Here is a 17076-nt window from a genome sequence, read left to right on the forward strand (position 1 = left end):
TAAGTATCAGTCAGGCATTGCCGTGAGCTGAGGTGTAGGCTGGCAGCTGCAGCTAGCTCTGATTAGACCCCTGGCCTGAGGACTTCTATATGCCGCAGGTGCAGCCCTAAAAAGCAAAAAAGAAAAAAATTGAATTGCAGTTATTTGATCATTAGCTTACATTAGCTAAAATAACCCTTAGGTGTACAGTTGGTATTAGGTTAAAAATTACTCTAAACCCAATAAAAATGTATCTTTTCTTTTAATTTAACTGAGTAAAATATTTTTCTCAAAAAACTTCTCTATCCAACATTTTGCTTTTTTTTTTTTTTTTTTTTTTAAGATATGGAAGGACCCACAATCTATCAAAGGTCATACTTTATAATCAGCCAGAAGTGCCTCTTCTTTTCCTTCTGTGCTTATAAGGAAGATTTCGTAAACTATAAAGTAAATATAAGGTGGTACAGTAGTGGTATTTTAATTTTATCTCTGTTATTGAAGGGAGGTACTTCATGTAACCTTTAAAGAAGTGCAGTCACTTGAATTATTCCTCCTTCTATATGAAGCATTTTTTATTGTGAAAATCCTTTTATTTATACTTGATGATCCTTGAAGTTGGACAGGGAGGCTACGGCTTGGCTTCTTTTCTCTAATGTTCCTCCTTCCAGAATGCCAAATGCCGTTTCTAGTTAGGTAGTCTTTCCTCTTTTCCATCCAAGCTGACTTCTTAGGAACAGGGACTTTTAAATCATCAGTCCCCTACAAATGCATAGTAAAATGCCCTAGCATACAAAGGGTCATATATCAATTAATAATAGTTTATTAAAAGATGTGTATCTGGAGCAACTATATTCCATAGATACCTTGTTTAAGTTTTTCTCTATTATTTAAAATACAAAATTCAGGGAAATACTGTGTTATGTTAATTAATATATCTTTATTTCTATAGAACCTACAAGAATAGAACTTACACCTAAAAGAACAGAGTTGACGGTGGGAGAAAGCATCGTCCTTAATTGCAAAGCAATTCACGATGCTAGCTTGGATGTCACTTTCTACTGGACACTAAAAGGACAGCCTATCGATTTCCAGAAGGAAGGTGGACATTTTGAAAGCATCAGGGCCGTAAGTCAATGCAATTTTATTCTTTTAGTAATGATAATTTTAGAAATATAGCCTCAAATGTAAAAACTTTCTTATCTATGGGATGTTAAGGAAAAATAGGAAAAGAATCAAACTGATTTAAACTACTTTATTTCATGATTTTATGTTATGTCAGACAAAAAGTAATACTTATTTAAACTTCCCTAGTAAGAAATTAGGACTACTTCAGTATGCAAATCTGGTTTCTTTGCCATTTTTATTTATTTGATTACTATTCTTAATATTTACACTTTACTTCTTAAAATGTATGTGATTTCATATACTGTCTAGTGTTATTTAAAGCATTCTTAGTAATTATGAATGCAATAAATACATGAAATAAGCTGCCTGTCCTTATCCTGAAGAAATAGTAATTCTTGGAGATTCTTTAATCTCTCATAGGCTACAGAGTTTAGACATCAAACCCAAAGTCAGAAATGCACATTAGCTGTAGATAAGCATTCACAGACATGCTCATTTCTCCTTTGCTAAATCTTTCCTTATAATATCTTCTTTTATACTATATATTTATGTGACAATCAACTAAATTGAGTAAGAAATCTTTTGAACCAAACCCTGTAGTATCATGACAGTGTCTTAACTCAACAGAGAAGTGAAAAAAAAAAATCTTTTCTGCCCATTGGCTTAAGACATAAAAGAATTAACATAATGACAGAGAGGGAGAGAGAAAGATGGATGGAACTAGGGTGACAGAAAGATTTTGGCTGGAATATCCCCTCTATATTGGTTAAAGAGATGGATTTAGATGAAATGTATGCCTACAGTCCAATTTAATATGCTGCCACATAGTTATTAATACCAGTTTATTCTTCTCTAAGCACTTTAGGAAGCACTAGAAAACCACAGCTATAATAAGCCGAAACATATAAAACTCAGTTTAGATTGAATTTTATTTTAAAGGTAATGTGATACAGAAGAAAAAGTCCTCAACCCAAAGTCAGGAATTTTCTGGATCAGGTCCTAGCTCAAGGCTTGATCAGCTGTATAACAAAAAGCCAGTTACTTGACTTGCCTGGGCATTAATCTCATAGAGAACTAAACTGAGGGAGTTGGACCAGATAATTTCTGAGATCCCCTCTCACTCTAGAATTCAATAAATTTATATTAGTAGAATAGTAAGGATGAACTCTGTTGCATTTGCCAATGTAACCAAAATCAAACGATTTCCTCTAAATTATTCCTTTTATCCTGACTTACTTTGCAGTTAATGAGAGACTATATAAGTAAGAAACAATTACCAATTGCATTGTTCAAATCTCATTAAATAAATTAATTTTAATTGTTAATGGTTATGGTATATACAAAATATTTAGATCAAGTGAAGTTAAACTTATTTTCCTCTAATTTGTAATTTTCCCTTTTTCTTTACTTTGGGGTGATTATTCCTTCAAGGCTGTGAATAAATTTTCTGCTATGAATGTCATAAAACAAAACCAGAAAAATATGATACAAAAATATTACATTTGAAAACAAAAAATTTATCATCAAAAATATATATTCTAAGGATTATTTGTAAACATTCATTTTGAGAGATCAGATGTATAAAGTAAAATATGTCTCAAATAAATTTTAGTTTTTCTTTATAGAAGCAGGCTCACTTTTTATTTTAAAATATCAATAGAGAAATTAACAGTCCTGGTAAAATTATATGAATTCTTGTTTTTGTCTCTTAGACATTACCACTTTAGTTTCATGTCATTCATTTGTATCAATAAGTACCTTTAATCCTTTTCATAAGGTAGGCAGTTTCTAATACCTGCTATATCTCTCTTTACACATATGCTGCTCTTGCCCTTGAGAAGTACAAAATTGACTTCTTACTCCATGCAAACTCATATTGCTACAAGCCATTATAAATTAGGTTCAGTGTGTAGATGGTGATGATAAACTACAGAATAGAAGAATAAAGCAAATTATTATATGGAAAAGTGAGAAAAATATTTAGCTTTAAGGTCATATAGTATTTATCACTTTAGTATATTTAGAATAATAGAAATATGTTACTTTAAAATATTTGGAAGTTTCAAAACTGCAAAGTGTAAAATAAATTGTCTATTCCCTTTCTCCCAATTACTTCCAATACTGATTGAGACTTGGCTGGCTTCAAGAGAATCCCATTTTTTGAATTTGAAAAGACAGAAAAAAGAAAAACATTCCATCCCCATCCTGCTTTTCTCTTTGTGAAATAATGTGTCAGAGAAAGAACATGTTTTAGAAGGAGGGATGGAAGTGTTATAAAGATGGAAAATTTGGGTCAGAACTCTGGACTTGTGGGTGCCTTTTGTCTGAAAGGCTAACTAAAGACTCTGGAATAAGAGGGGCTGGGCTGGGCTTAGAAGAGAGCCTCTGGGGCAATCTGGACCTTCCTTTGTGTTTTAAAGGCAAGCCACTGACCGTGACCTTAGGAGTATAGGCTGGCCCAGCAGAATAAGAAAGCCAAAAGGGATTTGGGACTTAAGTAGGAATACAGGCTTTAAACTGGAGCGCTCTCTAGATTAACTACCCTGAACCTAAACCGCCAGTGGGAGACTGAATGGGGGTAAATCTGAAGAGAAAAGGGGGTATATTTTTAAAGCACATTGTCATTATCACTGCATGGTGTCAAATGAGTCAACCAAATCTCTGAAAACAAAAACAAAAGGACACCAATGATGTTGATATATTCTATCTTGTAATGCCAAAATATAGCTTAATGAATTTCTCTACTTTTCAACTGGTTGTAGTGATGTCTTGTATATATAGCCACTGGTTTGTAAGCTTCAGGAAAATGCTTCTGTATAGTTTTTCTAACATCTATAGACAAGGTATACCTATGTTTTAAATAAAATAGTGCTTTTGGACTTCATTTCAAGAAAGTGAATAAATAAACATCAAGTTAAAGTAATGATAGCTTTGAAATCCATAATGAAAATGCTTCTATTTCTCTTGCCCTCTTTACTTGGCCATGTTTTACAGACCCAGCAATTTAACTGATTTGGAGTGAATCCATTACTGAAGCCTCTGTTAAAAGGGTCCAAGCAATCAATTAGTCTGTAAACATCTGATCCAATTGACCCAAATAACTTTTTTGGCAATGATATGAATTAACTGAAAGTGGCAAATTAGTGAGGCTATTCTTGAGATTTTAATTTCAATTCAGTTCTACCAGCTAAGTGCTGTGGGGGATCCAAAGGAAAAAGACATGGCCCTTCACCCCTAAGAGAGCTCAATTTAAGGGGAGAGATGGCAGTGCAGGCTAGTGATCTGCTCTCACAGCACTATCAACAGGTAACTCTGTGCATGCAGCCAGCAGGAGGTTTTGTATTTGAACTGTACCTGAATAGGTACAATTTTGCCAGGTGGTTAGAAGGAGAAACTGCATTTTAGACAGAGTAAGCAAGTCAACCAAGGACAGAAAGGCAGAGCATTTAGAAAACATTGCAGGAATAGCAAGAAACCACAGACCCTGACAGCACAGTGAGGACATAGAGTAGAGGATAAGTCAATATTTGTTGAATACATTTAACGGAGAGCAGCAGAAGCCTCATTGTTGAAGGCACTGATCTCCTAGCCGTGGAATTAGGGTTGTATTTGGAATGAAATGGGGAGCCTTGTGAAGAGCGTATGGACTTCATATTCACTGGCTGTGCAGAGGTTACAATGAGCAGTAGAGGAATCGACCATTGTAAGCTTTGGCCTTCAATAACCACTCTGTTATTAAATGAAGCTCTTGTTGGGTGTTGGCACAATTGTGCATGTTAATTTAAAGTCTTCAAGAATGTCTTACTGCTCTCAGGGTGTCTGAATAGCACCTGAACATGGCCATGTAGCCCCAACTCTACAGTCTTAATGGAGGACTGTTGACAACCAGTTTCTCAGAGACTTGGAGTTTCTAAATATTCATTCAAGATGTAATTTAGTTTTAATCCTTATAAGGCATAAAGATCAATTACACTGAATATCATGGAAGCCCATAATTTGCTCCTTTTTTTTAGCAGAGAAAAAAAAATCAAACGTTTGTCATCAGGAAGGTCAGAACAAGAATTGCCCTTTCCATAGTGAACTCTCTAAACACACTAAAATGCAACTAATGGGCAACCTAATCAAAGTGCACTATTTGAATGGGCTTTCACCTTTACCCAATTCTCCGGTTATAAAAATATACTCAAGAAAGCAGAGTAGGGATATTTGACCCCATTTTTAATGAGGAAACAGAAGCATAATACACTTCCAGGCCACATGAATACTAAATTGGGGTAGATATAATGTGGTTTTTAAACTGTATTATGTTGATTCTCCTTTATAAAGCTTACCCTCTCCACATTCATTGACCATTATGTGTTCAGCCCTTGTCTATAAACTATGGGAAATAAAAATAAAAGAAAGATGTTGTTCTGGTCTTTAATAAATGTAAAAATGATATAGAACATAAAGTAATTCAACAAAAATATGGCCATAAAAATAATTGCTCATTTTTTATTACAAGCAAATATTTTTGGATATAAAAAAATAAAGAGATTAATGTTAATTTTTATATTGTAAAAAAAGTGATGAAAGGAATTAATTTAGTACCTATTATACTCCAAGCACTCAATATTATAAAATATAAAGTATATAACACAATAGCTCATCAATTTCTCATAACAGTCATATAAAGTAATATTATTTGGGAAGAAGTTGCCACCTGATCTAGACCTCAGAGGATCGGTAGAATTACAATAGGAAAAGAAGAAAGAGAAAGTCAGCCTTAGATGAGGAAAGATATTATCTCTCAGGATTGTGAGAGATCCTAGATATAATAATCCTGGAGTTTGTACTAGGTCAGTAGATGGATTCTCCATCAGTATCATCAGTGTCTACTGTAATCCTTTTAATGATGAGGAACTCAGTCCTCTAAGTAGCCCATTCCATTATCAACCATTATTGAGTCCAAGCTTATACTGCTAGCCTCACTGACAGGCCAGTACATCAAGAGACAAGGTGCTAGGGTAAGGAATAGCAACTTTATTCAGAAAGCTAGTAGACGGAGAAGATGGTGGAATAGTGTCCCAAAGAATAATCTTACCCAAGTTAGAATTCAGGCTTCTTTTATACTAAAAGGGAGACAGTGTGGCTATTTGTTGTAAACTTCTTGGTGCAGGAATCCATTGTTGCTAAAGTAGGTCTGGTTACAATGTTCCTGTAAATCTCCAACCAGACAAAGGTTGTTCTCTTTTCTGCAGCTTTTTATCTCTATATGAATGGAAAAGTGTTATTACCCTTAAAGGTCAGAGGCTTGAGAATGAGCTATCATGTCTATTTCAGGTTATAATCATCATTCTTTTTTTAAAAGTGAGAAGATAGATAGCATGACTAAGCACAGGCAACAGAGTACAAAGGTTAGAACTAAAGGATTAGATCCAAAAGGGAGTCAGGTTTGTTTTTTCCTTTTACACAACCAGATCTGAATATCAGAAAGTAGGAATAATTATGATAATCTGAAGACCAAGGATAGGAATCATAAGAGGTCATGCCTGATTCATCTCCTTGGTTTTTGAGGCGTATTAGATAGATTAAAAGGGGCCAGAATATAAACTCCTTAATGCTTTAAGGATTCTACATTGGCTGACAGTCCTAGCCTATGTCAGTCTTCTTATTATGGTTAGTTCTGTTCCTAGTTTATCTTTTTAGGAATTAGCTTCTATTTCCCAAAAAGTTAAAGTCTCAGAATAGAAGACAGTAAGTACCCAACTGGCACTCTTCTCTTTCCTGATGGATAAGTGTTAATGTTGTAAAAAATGAATGAAGTCATTGGATATGCTGCCAGGGCTTACGAAGGCAAAAGCTCTAAGGACTTTAAGAGTGTCTGCTACATCCTCTTCATATTAGCAAGTGTAAGTCTTGGGGGCACTTCATAACTAATAAGAAAACATACAAAAGGCAGAGGATCAACAGCTCTACTGAAAGTACAACTTCTCTTTGGCTCATTTTGTTTGCTAGTAATATTTGTACTGCCAGGTAGCATGGCCTCCTGGACCCCGAGCCCTGCCCCCTCCCTGCCTGGCAAAGGGCTTGTCCTTCCTCATCACTGGATTTCTTGCCTCCTGGATCTTTGTTTTACTCTGAAGTCTGATAATTCATCAAGTTTTTATACTCTGCTGTCATCTTTTGAGCACCACTTATTTGCTATATAAGAATTCCCTCTCAGTCTTTTTCACCTAATGTAACAAACTCAATCACATTGTCATCTTAATAAGGACAACCCACCAAAGCTTGGGGCCTGAAGAGAAGAGAGGTTACACTCAGAGGACTTAGAATTTTCAGATCATTCTAGGGAATCTATGCTCCCTGATTGGCTGTGTTAGAGAACATGCCTCTATCTACTCTCTTCTTAAAGGAGCAGTAGTTCCCATGGCAGGAAAGGATGCACAACTTTTTAGTATGTGTATGTTTCATGCAGTTATATGAACATGACCAAAAAAGACTTTTAAAATTTGTGATTCTGTAACATTTTTTATTAATGAAAGACACTAAACTATCAGATCCCTAAAGGCAGACACTAATCTGCCATTTTACTTTTGATTACTTTGTATGTCCATTCCACAGCCCCTTGTCAGTATTTGTTGATGAAAAAAATAAAAATAAAAATTATATAAAGCATTTTCTCAGCAGAGCAAACTGCTGCATCATTTCATACCTTTTAATAGAATTAAATACTGGGAAAATTCTGCCAAAATCTGTTTCTATCACAGAATAGTTTATTTTCTTGCTTTTTTTTTTTTTTTTTACTTTTGTACACAAAATTGGACATTTACTTTAGCACAGTTTGAAGGTGAATAAAAGATGACTGCATCCTATCATTGAGACGCCCTTCCTTCGTTTTTTGGGTTTGCATCTAAGCAATCTGTTCACCACAATACCCTGCCATGATCATGGCTGGGTGGTAACACCGTGTTTATTATCCACCTTCATTTTTAAAGGACAGGTTTTAGCCATCTGACACTGGCTTCATTTTGTTCATTGAAATGTAGTCCACCAAAGCAAACCTTCTGGTACTATGGTGAAGATACAAGGCGTCTTTTTTCATGTAGCAGTTCTGTTTTTGGCAGTTATTTTATCTTTGTGATACATTTACACAGCATTATGGGTAATATAAATAAAAGTAACTAGTTTCTCTACAATGTGCTGCAAGGGGGGAGTTGTTTCTCTTTTTAAAGAGAGAGAGGGGGGAAATAAAGCTTCTTTGAGAGAAAGGCAATTTTAATGTTGGCCATGTTGAGAAAAAATTAGATCAATAGCCTATATTCTGTGTTCTCTAAGAGGATGAAAGTACCATACTTCCCAGAGATTGTCATCAGGTCCAGCTGGGATCTTTTAGGTTACTGGAGTGGGAAAAGTGGGAAAAGAGAAATAGAAAACACTCCTTTCCCTATTAACAGAATTTGTTTTCCTAGATGGTAAACTCCAGATATTAAATATGTTTTTAGCTCACTGATTCCAGAGATGAAGTGCTTACATGTCTAGAATACATATTTTTTTTTCCCCTGTGGAGGTTTTATTTTTCTCTAAAATTGTTTTTCCACTTCATGCATATACTAATTCGGACTGGACTCCTATACTGCAGCATTCCTCTTGGGTTGGTTGTGTTAAATTATCAAAGGATAAATTTAATCTGGAATGAGATACTTGTGTCTTTGGAAATGAGAACATTGGTAGGCTCCAGTAGGTTTTTGGAGCCATTGTTTCTAACGTTGACCATGAAGCCTATCTGATTTATTTCAGTAGTATTCATTAAACCAAATTCTTACCTAATTTGAAGTCATTTTCAACAGTGAATTACTTATTTATTAGACTTTTCAATATGTGTAACAAACTTCTAATACAAATTTTCACGCAAAATAACCTTTGGAATAATATTTGGAATATTTTGAGTTTCAGTAACTTGAACATTTGATACTTTACTAATTCATTTTTTCATTCTAAACTGTTTAGTCTATGTATATTAATAAATATTTTTTGCTCTCTCATGAAAACAAATCTTTGTCAGATTCGGACAGGCAGGTAGTTCTAGAGCTGAGGTTCATTGATCATTTTTCAATGTACAATTACAGGATAATTAATGAAAATTTAGAGTAATAATGAATATTTATAATGGAAATTCTGAACTGAAACTCAAAATATTCCAAACATTATTCTGCTTTCTTCATAGTCCTTTTGTCATGACTGCACCACAGTTAAATACCCTCTCTGCTCAACTCTGCTTTCTTCATAGTTCCCATAAATGCTCACCCCAGTGGCATTCCCCAATAGTCTCTCCATCTCAGAGTCTGCTCCTCTGAAACCCTGACCCAAGACAGCTGTGAAGGCAAATGCCATCACCAAGAAAGTGCTTGAATCAGATAGGAATAATAATAAAAAGTAATAATAATTATCATCCATTGATGCCTACTAAATAGCTGGCAACGGGGAGTTCCTACTGTAGCTCAGAGAAAAAGAATCCTAACAGTATCCATGAGGATGCAGGTATGATCCCTGGCCTCGCTCTGTGGGTTAAGAATCTGGCGTTGCCGTGAGCTCTGGTGTAGGTCGTAGATGCAGCTCAGATATAGTGTTGTTGTGGATGTGGCGTAAGCTGGCAGCTGTAACTCTGATTCTACCCCTAGCTTGGGAACTTCCATATACTGAGGGTGCAGCCCTAAAAAAATAGCTGGCAACATGCTAAATTTTTCAACTGTTATTTCTTCTTCTTCCCATGCATATCCTATCATGTATTAATTGCTTTTTTTTTTCATTTGGGGTTTTTGGTTTTGATAGAAAAAAAAGAAATTCTGAAAAGTAAATAACTTTTTGAAATTTAAATAATTGTTGTATAGGAGAGTTATTATTCAAATTAATTCTGAACTGAACTCCAATGCAACACACTACTCCCATATGTTTTGTCAAACCTAGAGCATATCTGCAGCTATTTGGGAAGGTAATATTTTAAACTTCCTTTTTTCTCAATTAGTTTAACATTAAATTTTATCATCTTGGGAATAACATAGATAAATATCCTTTATCTGTTTTAGAATTTTGGGATCAATTATTCTTATTGCTGCTAAGATTTTCATATATTCATCTAAATTCACTAACTCCTAAGTTTATGATTATGTGGTTACATTTATACTATACAAGTTCTAATATTTGTAAACTTTACTATCATGAGTAATCTTCTATTTTTTTTGCCAAAAATGTTTCTGTTTTATATGTATATATATATATATATATATATATATACACACACACATATGTAAATGTGTATATATATATATTTAAAGGCAAACCTACAAATCAGACTCTTCAATGTTTAGTTAATCACTTTAGAATAAACTTGAAACAGTTTGATTATCTGATGAAGACCTAGGCTAAAATATATACAAAAATTTCATGTCATGAAGAGAAACTTTGACCTTCCTGATTCACATATTTATTTCATTTGATTCCCACAATGTTGCAAGTCAGACGAATTATATATACACGAAGAAACTGAGCCCAGGAAGAACGACAGGTGAAGGGCCTCACTACGGAGGTTCTGAGCACCACAAATACTTATGTGGCACAGCCACCATTATCATTTCGGCTTCTTTGAGTTGAAAACTTCATTGCTGTAAATAATATTTCAAATCTGGTTTGATGAGCAAATATACGAAGAACTAAAACAGCTATAATTTTTCACTGTGGCATTTTGAAAATTGAAGTCAGAAAGAGATTTTATTTCTTCTCTACAATCTCACCTCTTTAGCTGGACAACTCAGCCTATTTTTACCTTTGTTACTTGATTGATATTATGACATTAAAATCATATGTTCTCTAAGATCAAATCACCAATTTTTTTTTTAAATCTTCCCATAAAATTTACTGAGCATGAATTGAAAAACGTCTTAAAATATCCCACTATACTAGCTTCTTCAGATGTTCTGTGGGTGTGTTTTCCCATTAATTAACGCTCACTCTTCTGACTGCTGTAGTTATTTCATTTCATAGTGTATCAACCCCTTTTTATCAACTTCCCTTTTTAGTCTTTTGAAGATTCTCTCAAAATGAATATGAAGTGCAATATGCTGTGTTGTTTTTACTGCTGAAGATGAGGCAAAGCATAAAGAACTCAACCATTCTTCTGAAGAAAATATTTATTCCACATTTGAGAAATTTAAAATCATATTTTTTCTAACTAAGTATGTTATTTACAGAATGATTGGTTTCATATGAATTTTTGACCATCAGAATCCAGTTTTCAAGTCAAATCCCCAGTAGGATCTCAGATTCTTCCCTCTTCCTCGCACCCACTGCTCTCAATGCTTCCATTGCATCTCTCCCATCCTTCCCCCAGAGTATCAAAATCTACTGTAAATGTCTCTTATTTTCCTTCTATCCTTTATATTTCCAGAAGCTAGAGACATGTTTATCTTCTGAACTCATACAGTACCTGTGACATTAAAGACTAATTACACATTTGTGAAGTTGCTAAAGGAATCAGTGAAGGTAGGCATATATGAATGAAAAACTAACCACTTAGAGTAAGCCACTTAGAAACAAATGTTGACTATAATATCTAAATAGCATTTTTTTATTTTTTGTTAACCAAGAAAAGTTTCTAACTTCTAATTACAGAAAATGCCACTGATCAGTAGTTTTATTCATTTTGCTTCACAAGAACATTTAAATGTTTTTGATATTATGCTTGCGGAAAATAATTGTTTTCTCTGAAAATAATAATCACAGGAGTTCTAAATAAAAGAAAACTATACAGTAGATTCTAGTTATCCTGTTGAAGCAATGCCAATATGTTTTATAGATTCTTTTCATTACTTTAAAAAGAATGCCCTACATTTATCTATGCATCTAGGGGTGATAATTTTACAGAGTGCTGAAATGCATAGCATAATAAGACCCTTAATACTAAAATTTTAACTTGTAGGAATAATATGTAATAGAGGATTATTATTTTTAATTTATGAAAGTCTTGATAAATAAAACGCTATACTTTCTCCTTAATACCACGTAAGGTTTAAGATTTTGATAAGCAAACTTGGTTCAGTGTTACATTTTTGTATTACTATTGACATCTAAGTATTGTGTTTTAGACTAACTCCTAAATTATCCCTCAAAGTAATTTTCAAAGTGCTGGGTTTTTGAGAGGGCATTATTTTAAGACATCTTTGAAATTCTACTGTATTTCACAATTTTTCTGTTTCTGCATCTGTTTTGTAGTATGTTCTAAAGGGTGCTGAATGTTATATGTTTAGCTTTTAGCTCTTCAAAATTCTCTAGATTCTCTCATGGACTATTTTGATCATATTACCATATAAAAGTTAACTTTAGGGGACTAGAATTAATAACTTAGCAGGTTGCCTCTCAAAGATATTTCTTCTCTTGAAAAAGGAGAAAGACGAATTTTAGAAATAACCATTGGGTGAAATATCATTCACTTCCTTTCTTCATCTAATATCCTTTAAATAATGGCAGTAGAAGAGATCAACTTAGAGAATTTAGAAAGCATGGCATTATTATCTTTAAGGAGTAATTGATGGCTTTCTAGAGTATCTGTAAGTGTATAATAGAGGGATTCTGAATTTTATCTTAGTTCCACAAAGATTTACTGAGCACTCATATACTAGGCACCTCTTCAGGAACTGAGGATCCTGTAGCAATCAAAGCAAACATTCCATGGCAGGCATTATGGCTTCAACTGAGAGCACTGCCTCTGAGGATCTCAGAGTCTTACAGAGAAACAGACATGAAAACCAATACATGGTTTGAGCATTGGAAGAAATACGTTTAAGGAACTTGGTCCAAGTTACACATCATTGCTAAACTAAACAGCACTTAAGCCTATTCTTAAAGGAGAAAATGAGTGCTGCAGGCAAAGCAGGGGGAGGAAGCAGAAGGGGGAAGGACATTCCAGGCAGAAACCAAGTATGAGGAAAATATGAAAAAGAAAAGTCTACCAAATTCCAATAACAAATAGTCATCTTACAGTTAAAGTAAACTTCACCTAATATATCACAATAGTGATTTTGTTTTAAAGAAAGCATCTTAGATATCACCTATGGAATTTTCATAAGTCCAAGATTATTCTTGGTTCCAGTTATACCATGTTACATATTCTTAGCAAAAGAAGAGCTGCCAGATATTTCCAAATTAAATCCAGTAATAAATTGTTGCTTAACATAAGTATATGTGTTTTACATAAATTTACATGTTGCTTCAAGCTTTCTGTGGGGTATATAAAAAAGAAATTAACCATTATAGTGTTAAGATTCAATATTCAGCGTCATTGAGATAAATCCCCGAGAAGCAGCATGTGATTTTGTTCAGGAGACTACTTGTTATTCTAGAAATAGTTCTAAGAATATGATGCAGTTTTAAAAAGCAGGGGCTAAAATCAGAATTCCTGCCTTCTTCCACATTTTCCCTTTATTACAGTATATATTTGAAAAAGGGATCATACCTACTTTGCTAACCATTGCCAGAGCCTGGCATCATGTCTGGTAGATTATTTGTTAAGGAATTTTCTAAATTAATTGTTATGTAACAAATACAGTTTTATACGTTCATATAGTTACTTTCTCATTTCTTTGTTCATCGGCTAAATTACCACATTAAAAAAAAGAACTATACCAATATCAGGAAAAATTTTAATACATTTATTCACATTATAAAAGTTTAACATATATTGGCCTATAATATATATAGCATGGTATCAGGGCAGGGAATATATGGTTGACTAAAGCATGATATCTCCCTTCTAGAAATTTTTTTTTTTTTTCCCCACTATACAGCAAGGGGGTCAGGTTATCCTTACATTTTTCCCCCACCCTTTCTTCTGTTGCAACATGAGTATCTAGACAAAGTTCTCAATGCTATTCAGCAGGATCTCCTTGTAAATCTATTCTAAGTTGTGTCTGATAAGCCCAAGCTCCCGATCCCTCCCACTCCCTCCCCCTCCCATCAGGCAGCCACAAGTCTCTTCTACAAGTCCATGATTTTCTTTTCTAAGGAGATGTTCATTTGTGCTAGATATTAGATTCCAGTTATAAGTGATATCATATGGTATTTGTCTTGTCTTTCTGGCTCATTTCACTCAGTATGAGATTCTCTAGCTCCATCCATGTTGCTGCAAATGGCATTATGCCATTCTTTTTTATGGCTGAGTAGTACTCCATTGTGTATATATACCACATCTTCCGAATCCAATCATCTGTCGATGGACATTTGGGTTGTTTCCATGTCCTGGCTATTGTGAATAGTGCTGCAATGAACATGCGGGTGCATGTGTCTCTTTTAAGCAGAGTTTTGTCCGGATAGATGCCCAAGAGTGGGATTGCGTAGTCATATGGAAGTTCTATGTATAGATTTCTAAGGTATCTCCAAACTGTTCTCCATAGTGGCTGTACCAGTTTACATTCCCACCAACAGTGCAGGAGGGTTCCCTTTTCTCCACACCCCCTCCAGCACTTGTTATTTGTGGATTTATTAATGCTGGCCATTCTGACTGGTGTGAGGTGGTATCTCATGGTAGTTTTGATTTGCATTTCTCTTATAACCAGTGATGTTGAGCATTTTTTCATGTGTTTGTTGGCCATCTGTATATCTTCTTTGGAGAAATGTCTGTTCAGGTCTTTTGCCCATTTTTCCATTGATTGATTGGTTTTTTTGCTGTTGGGTTGTATAAGTTGCTTATATATTCTAGAGATTAAGCCCTTGTTGGTTGCATCATTTGAAACTATTTTCTCCCATTCTGTAAGTTGTCTTTTTGTTTTCTTTTTGGTTTCCTTTGCTGTGCAAAAGCTTTTCAGTTTGATGAGGTCCCATGGGTTTATTTTTGCTCTAATTTCTATTGCTTTGGGAGACTGGCCTGAGAAAATATTCATGATGTTGATGTCAGAGAGTGTTTGCCTATGTTTTCTTCTAGGAGTTTGATGGTGTCCTGTCATATATTTAAGTCTTTCAGCCATTTGGAGTTTATTTTTGTGCATGGTGTGAGGGTGTGTTCTAGTTTCATTGCTTTGCATGCAGCTGTCCAGGTTTCCCAGCAATGCTTGCTGAATAGACTTTCTTTTTCCCATTTTATGTTCTTGCCTCCCTTGTCAAAGATAAATTGACCATAGGTGTCAGGGTTTATTTCCGGATTCTCTATTCTGTTCCATTGGTCTGTCTGTCTGTTTTGATACCAGTACCACACTGTTTTGATGACTGTGGCTTTGTAGTATTTCTTGAAGTCTGGGAGAGTTATGCCTCCTGCTTGGTTTTTGTTTCTCAGGATTGCTTTGGCGATTCTGGGTCTTTTGTTGCTCCATATAAATGTTTGGATTGTTTGTTCTAGTTCTCTGAAAAATGTCATGGGTAATTTGGTAGGGATTGCATTGAATCTGTAGATTGCTTTGGGTAGTATGGCCATTTTTACAATATTGAGTTTCCCAATCCAGGAACATGGAATATCTTTCCATTTCTTTACATCTTCTTTGATTTCTTTGATTAAAGTTTTATAGTTCTCGGCAGATAGGTCCTTTACCTCCTTGGTCAGGTGTATTCCCAGGTATTTGATTTTGTGAGGTGCAATTTTAAAAGGTATTATATTTTTGTATTCCTTTTCTAATATTTCATTGCTGGTATACAGAAATGCAACTGACTTCTGAATGTTAATCTTATATCCTGCTACTTTGCTGAATTTATTAATCAGTTCAAGTAGTTTTGGGGTTGAGTCCTTAGGGTTTTCTATGTATAGTATCATGTCATCTGCATACAGTGACAGTTTTATCTCTTTTCTTCCTATATGGATGCCTTTTATTTCTTTGGTTTGTCTAATTTCTGTGGCTAGGACTTCCAAAACTATGTTGAAGAACAGTGGTGAGAGTGGGCATCCCTGTCTTGTTCCAGATTTGAGTGAGAAGGCTTTCAGTTTTTCCCCATTGAGGATTATATTTGTTGTGGGTTTATCATAAATGGCTTTGATTATATTCAGGAATGTTCCCTCTATACCCACTTTGGTGAGGGTCTTGATCATGAATGGATGTTGGACTTTGTCAAATGCTTTTTCTGCATCTATTGAGATGATCATATGATTTTTGACTTTTCTTTTGTTAATGTGGTATATGACGTTGATTGATTTGCGTATGTTGAACCATCCTTGTGAACCTGGGATGAACCCAACCTGGTCATGGTGTATAATTTTTTTGGTATGTTGTTGGATTCAGTTGGCTAAGATTTTGTTGAGAATTTTTGCATCTATATTCATCAATGATATTGGGCGATAGTTTTCTTTTTTGGTGGTATCTCTGTCTGGATTTGGAATGAGGGTGATGGTGGCATCATAGAATGTCTTTGGGAGTATTCCTTCTTCTTCAACCTTTTGAAAGAGTTTAAGGAGGATGGGCACCAATTCCTCTTTATATGTTTGATAGAATTCACCTGTGAAGCCATCTGGTCCTGGACTTTTATTTGTAGGGAGTGATTTTATGACCTCTTCAATTTCATTTCTAGTGATCGGTCTGTTCAGTTGGTCTGTTTCTACTTGATTCAGTTTTGGCAGGCTGCAAGATTCTAGAAAATTGTCCATTTCTTCCAAATTGTCAAACTTGTTGCCGTATAGTTGTTCATAGTATTCTCTTATGGTTTTTTGTATGTCTGCTGTATCCGTTGTGATTTCTCCTTTTTCATTTATAATTTTGGTGATTTGGGTTCTTTCTCTCCTCTTTTTAGTGAGTCTGGCCAGGGGTTTGTCAATTTTGTTCACCTTTTCAAAGAACCAGCTCTTGGTTTTATTAATTTTCTCTATTGTTTTTTGAGTCTCTATTTTATTGATTTCTTCTTTGATCTTTATAATTTCCTTCCTTCTGCTGACTTTAGGACTTTTTTGTTCCTCTTTTTCTAATTCATTTAGGTGGAGGGTTAAGTTGTCAATTTGGGATCTTTCTTCTTTTTTGAGAAAGGCCT

General features: G+C 34.6%; 1 protein-coding gene across 15 annotated transcripts in view; it reads left to right on the plus strand.

The window, feature by feature from the left end:
* Nucleotides 1-17076, plus strand: part of CNTN5 (contactin 5) — a 1211165-nt gene that overhangs the window by 1067592 nt on the left and 126497 nt on the right. For all 15 annotated transcript variants that reach the window (XR_014815022.1, XR_014815020.1, XR_014815017.1 and 12 more), the window contains one exon: nucleotides 929-1104. Coding sequence is in view for 9 of the 15 variants with exons in the window: in XM_084975741.1 (XP_084831867.1) it covers nucleotides 929-1104 (176 nt within the window). In the remaining 6 variants the exon portion in view is untranslated. The remainder of the gene's footprint in view (nucleotides 1-928; nucleotides 1105-17076) is intronic.

Source organism: Sus scrofa, chromosome 9 (genome assembly GCF_054392235.1).
Source record: "Sus scrofa isolate SSC_HxYL_T2T_F1_AM1 chromosome 9, Sscrofa_HxYL_maternal_Yorkshire_Landrace_v2.0, whole genome shotgun sequence".
NCBI lineage: Eukaryota > Metazoa > Chordata > Mammalia > Artiodactyla > Suidae > Sus > Sus scrofa.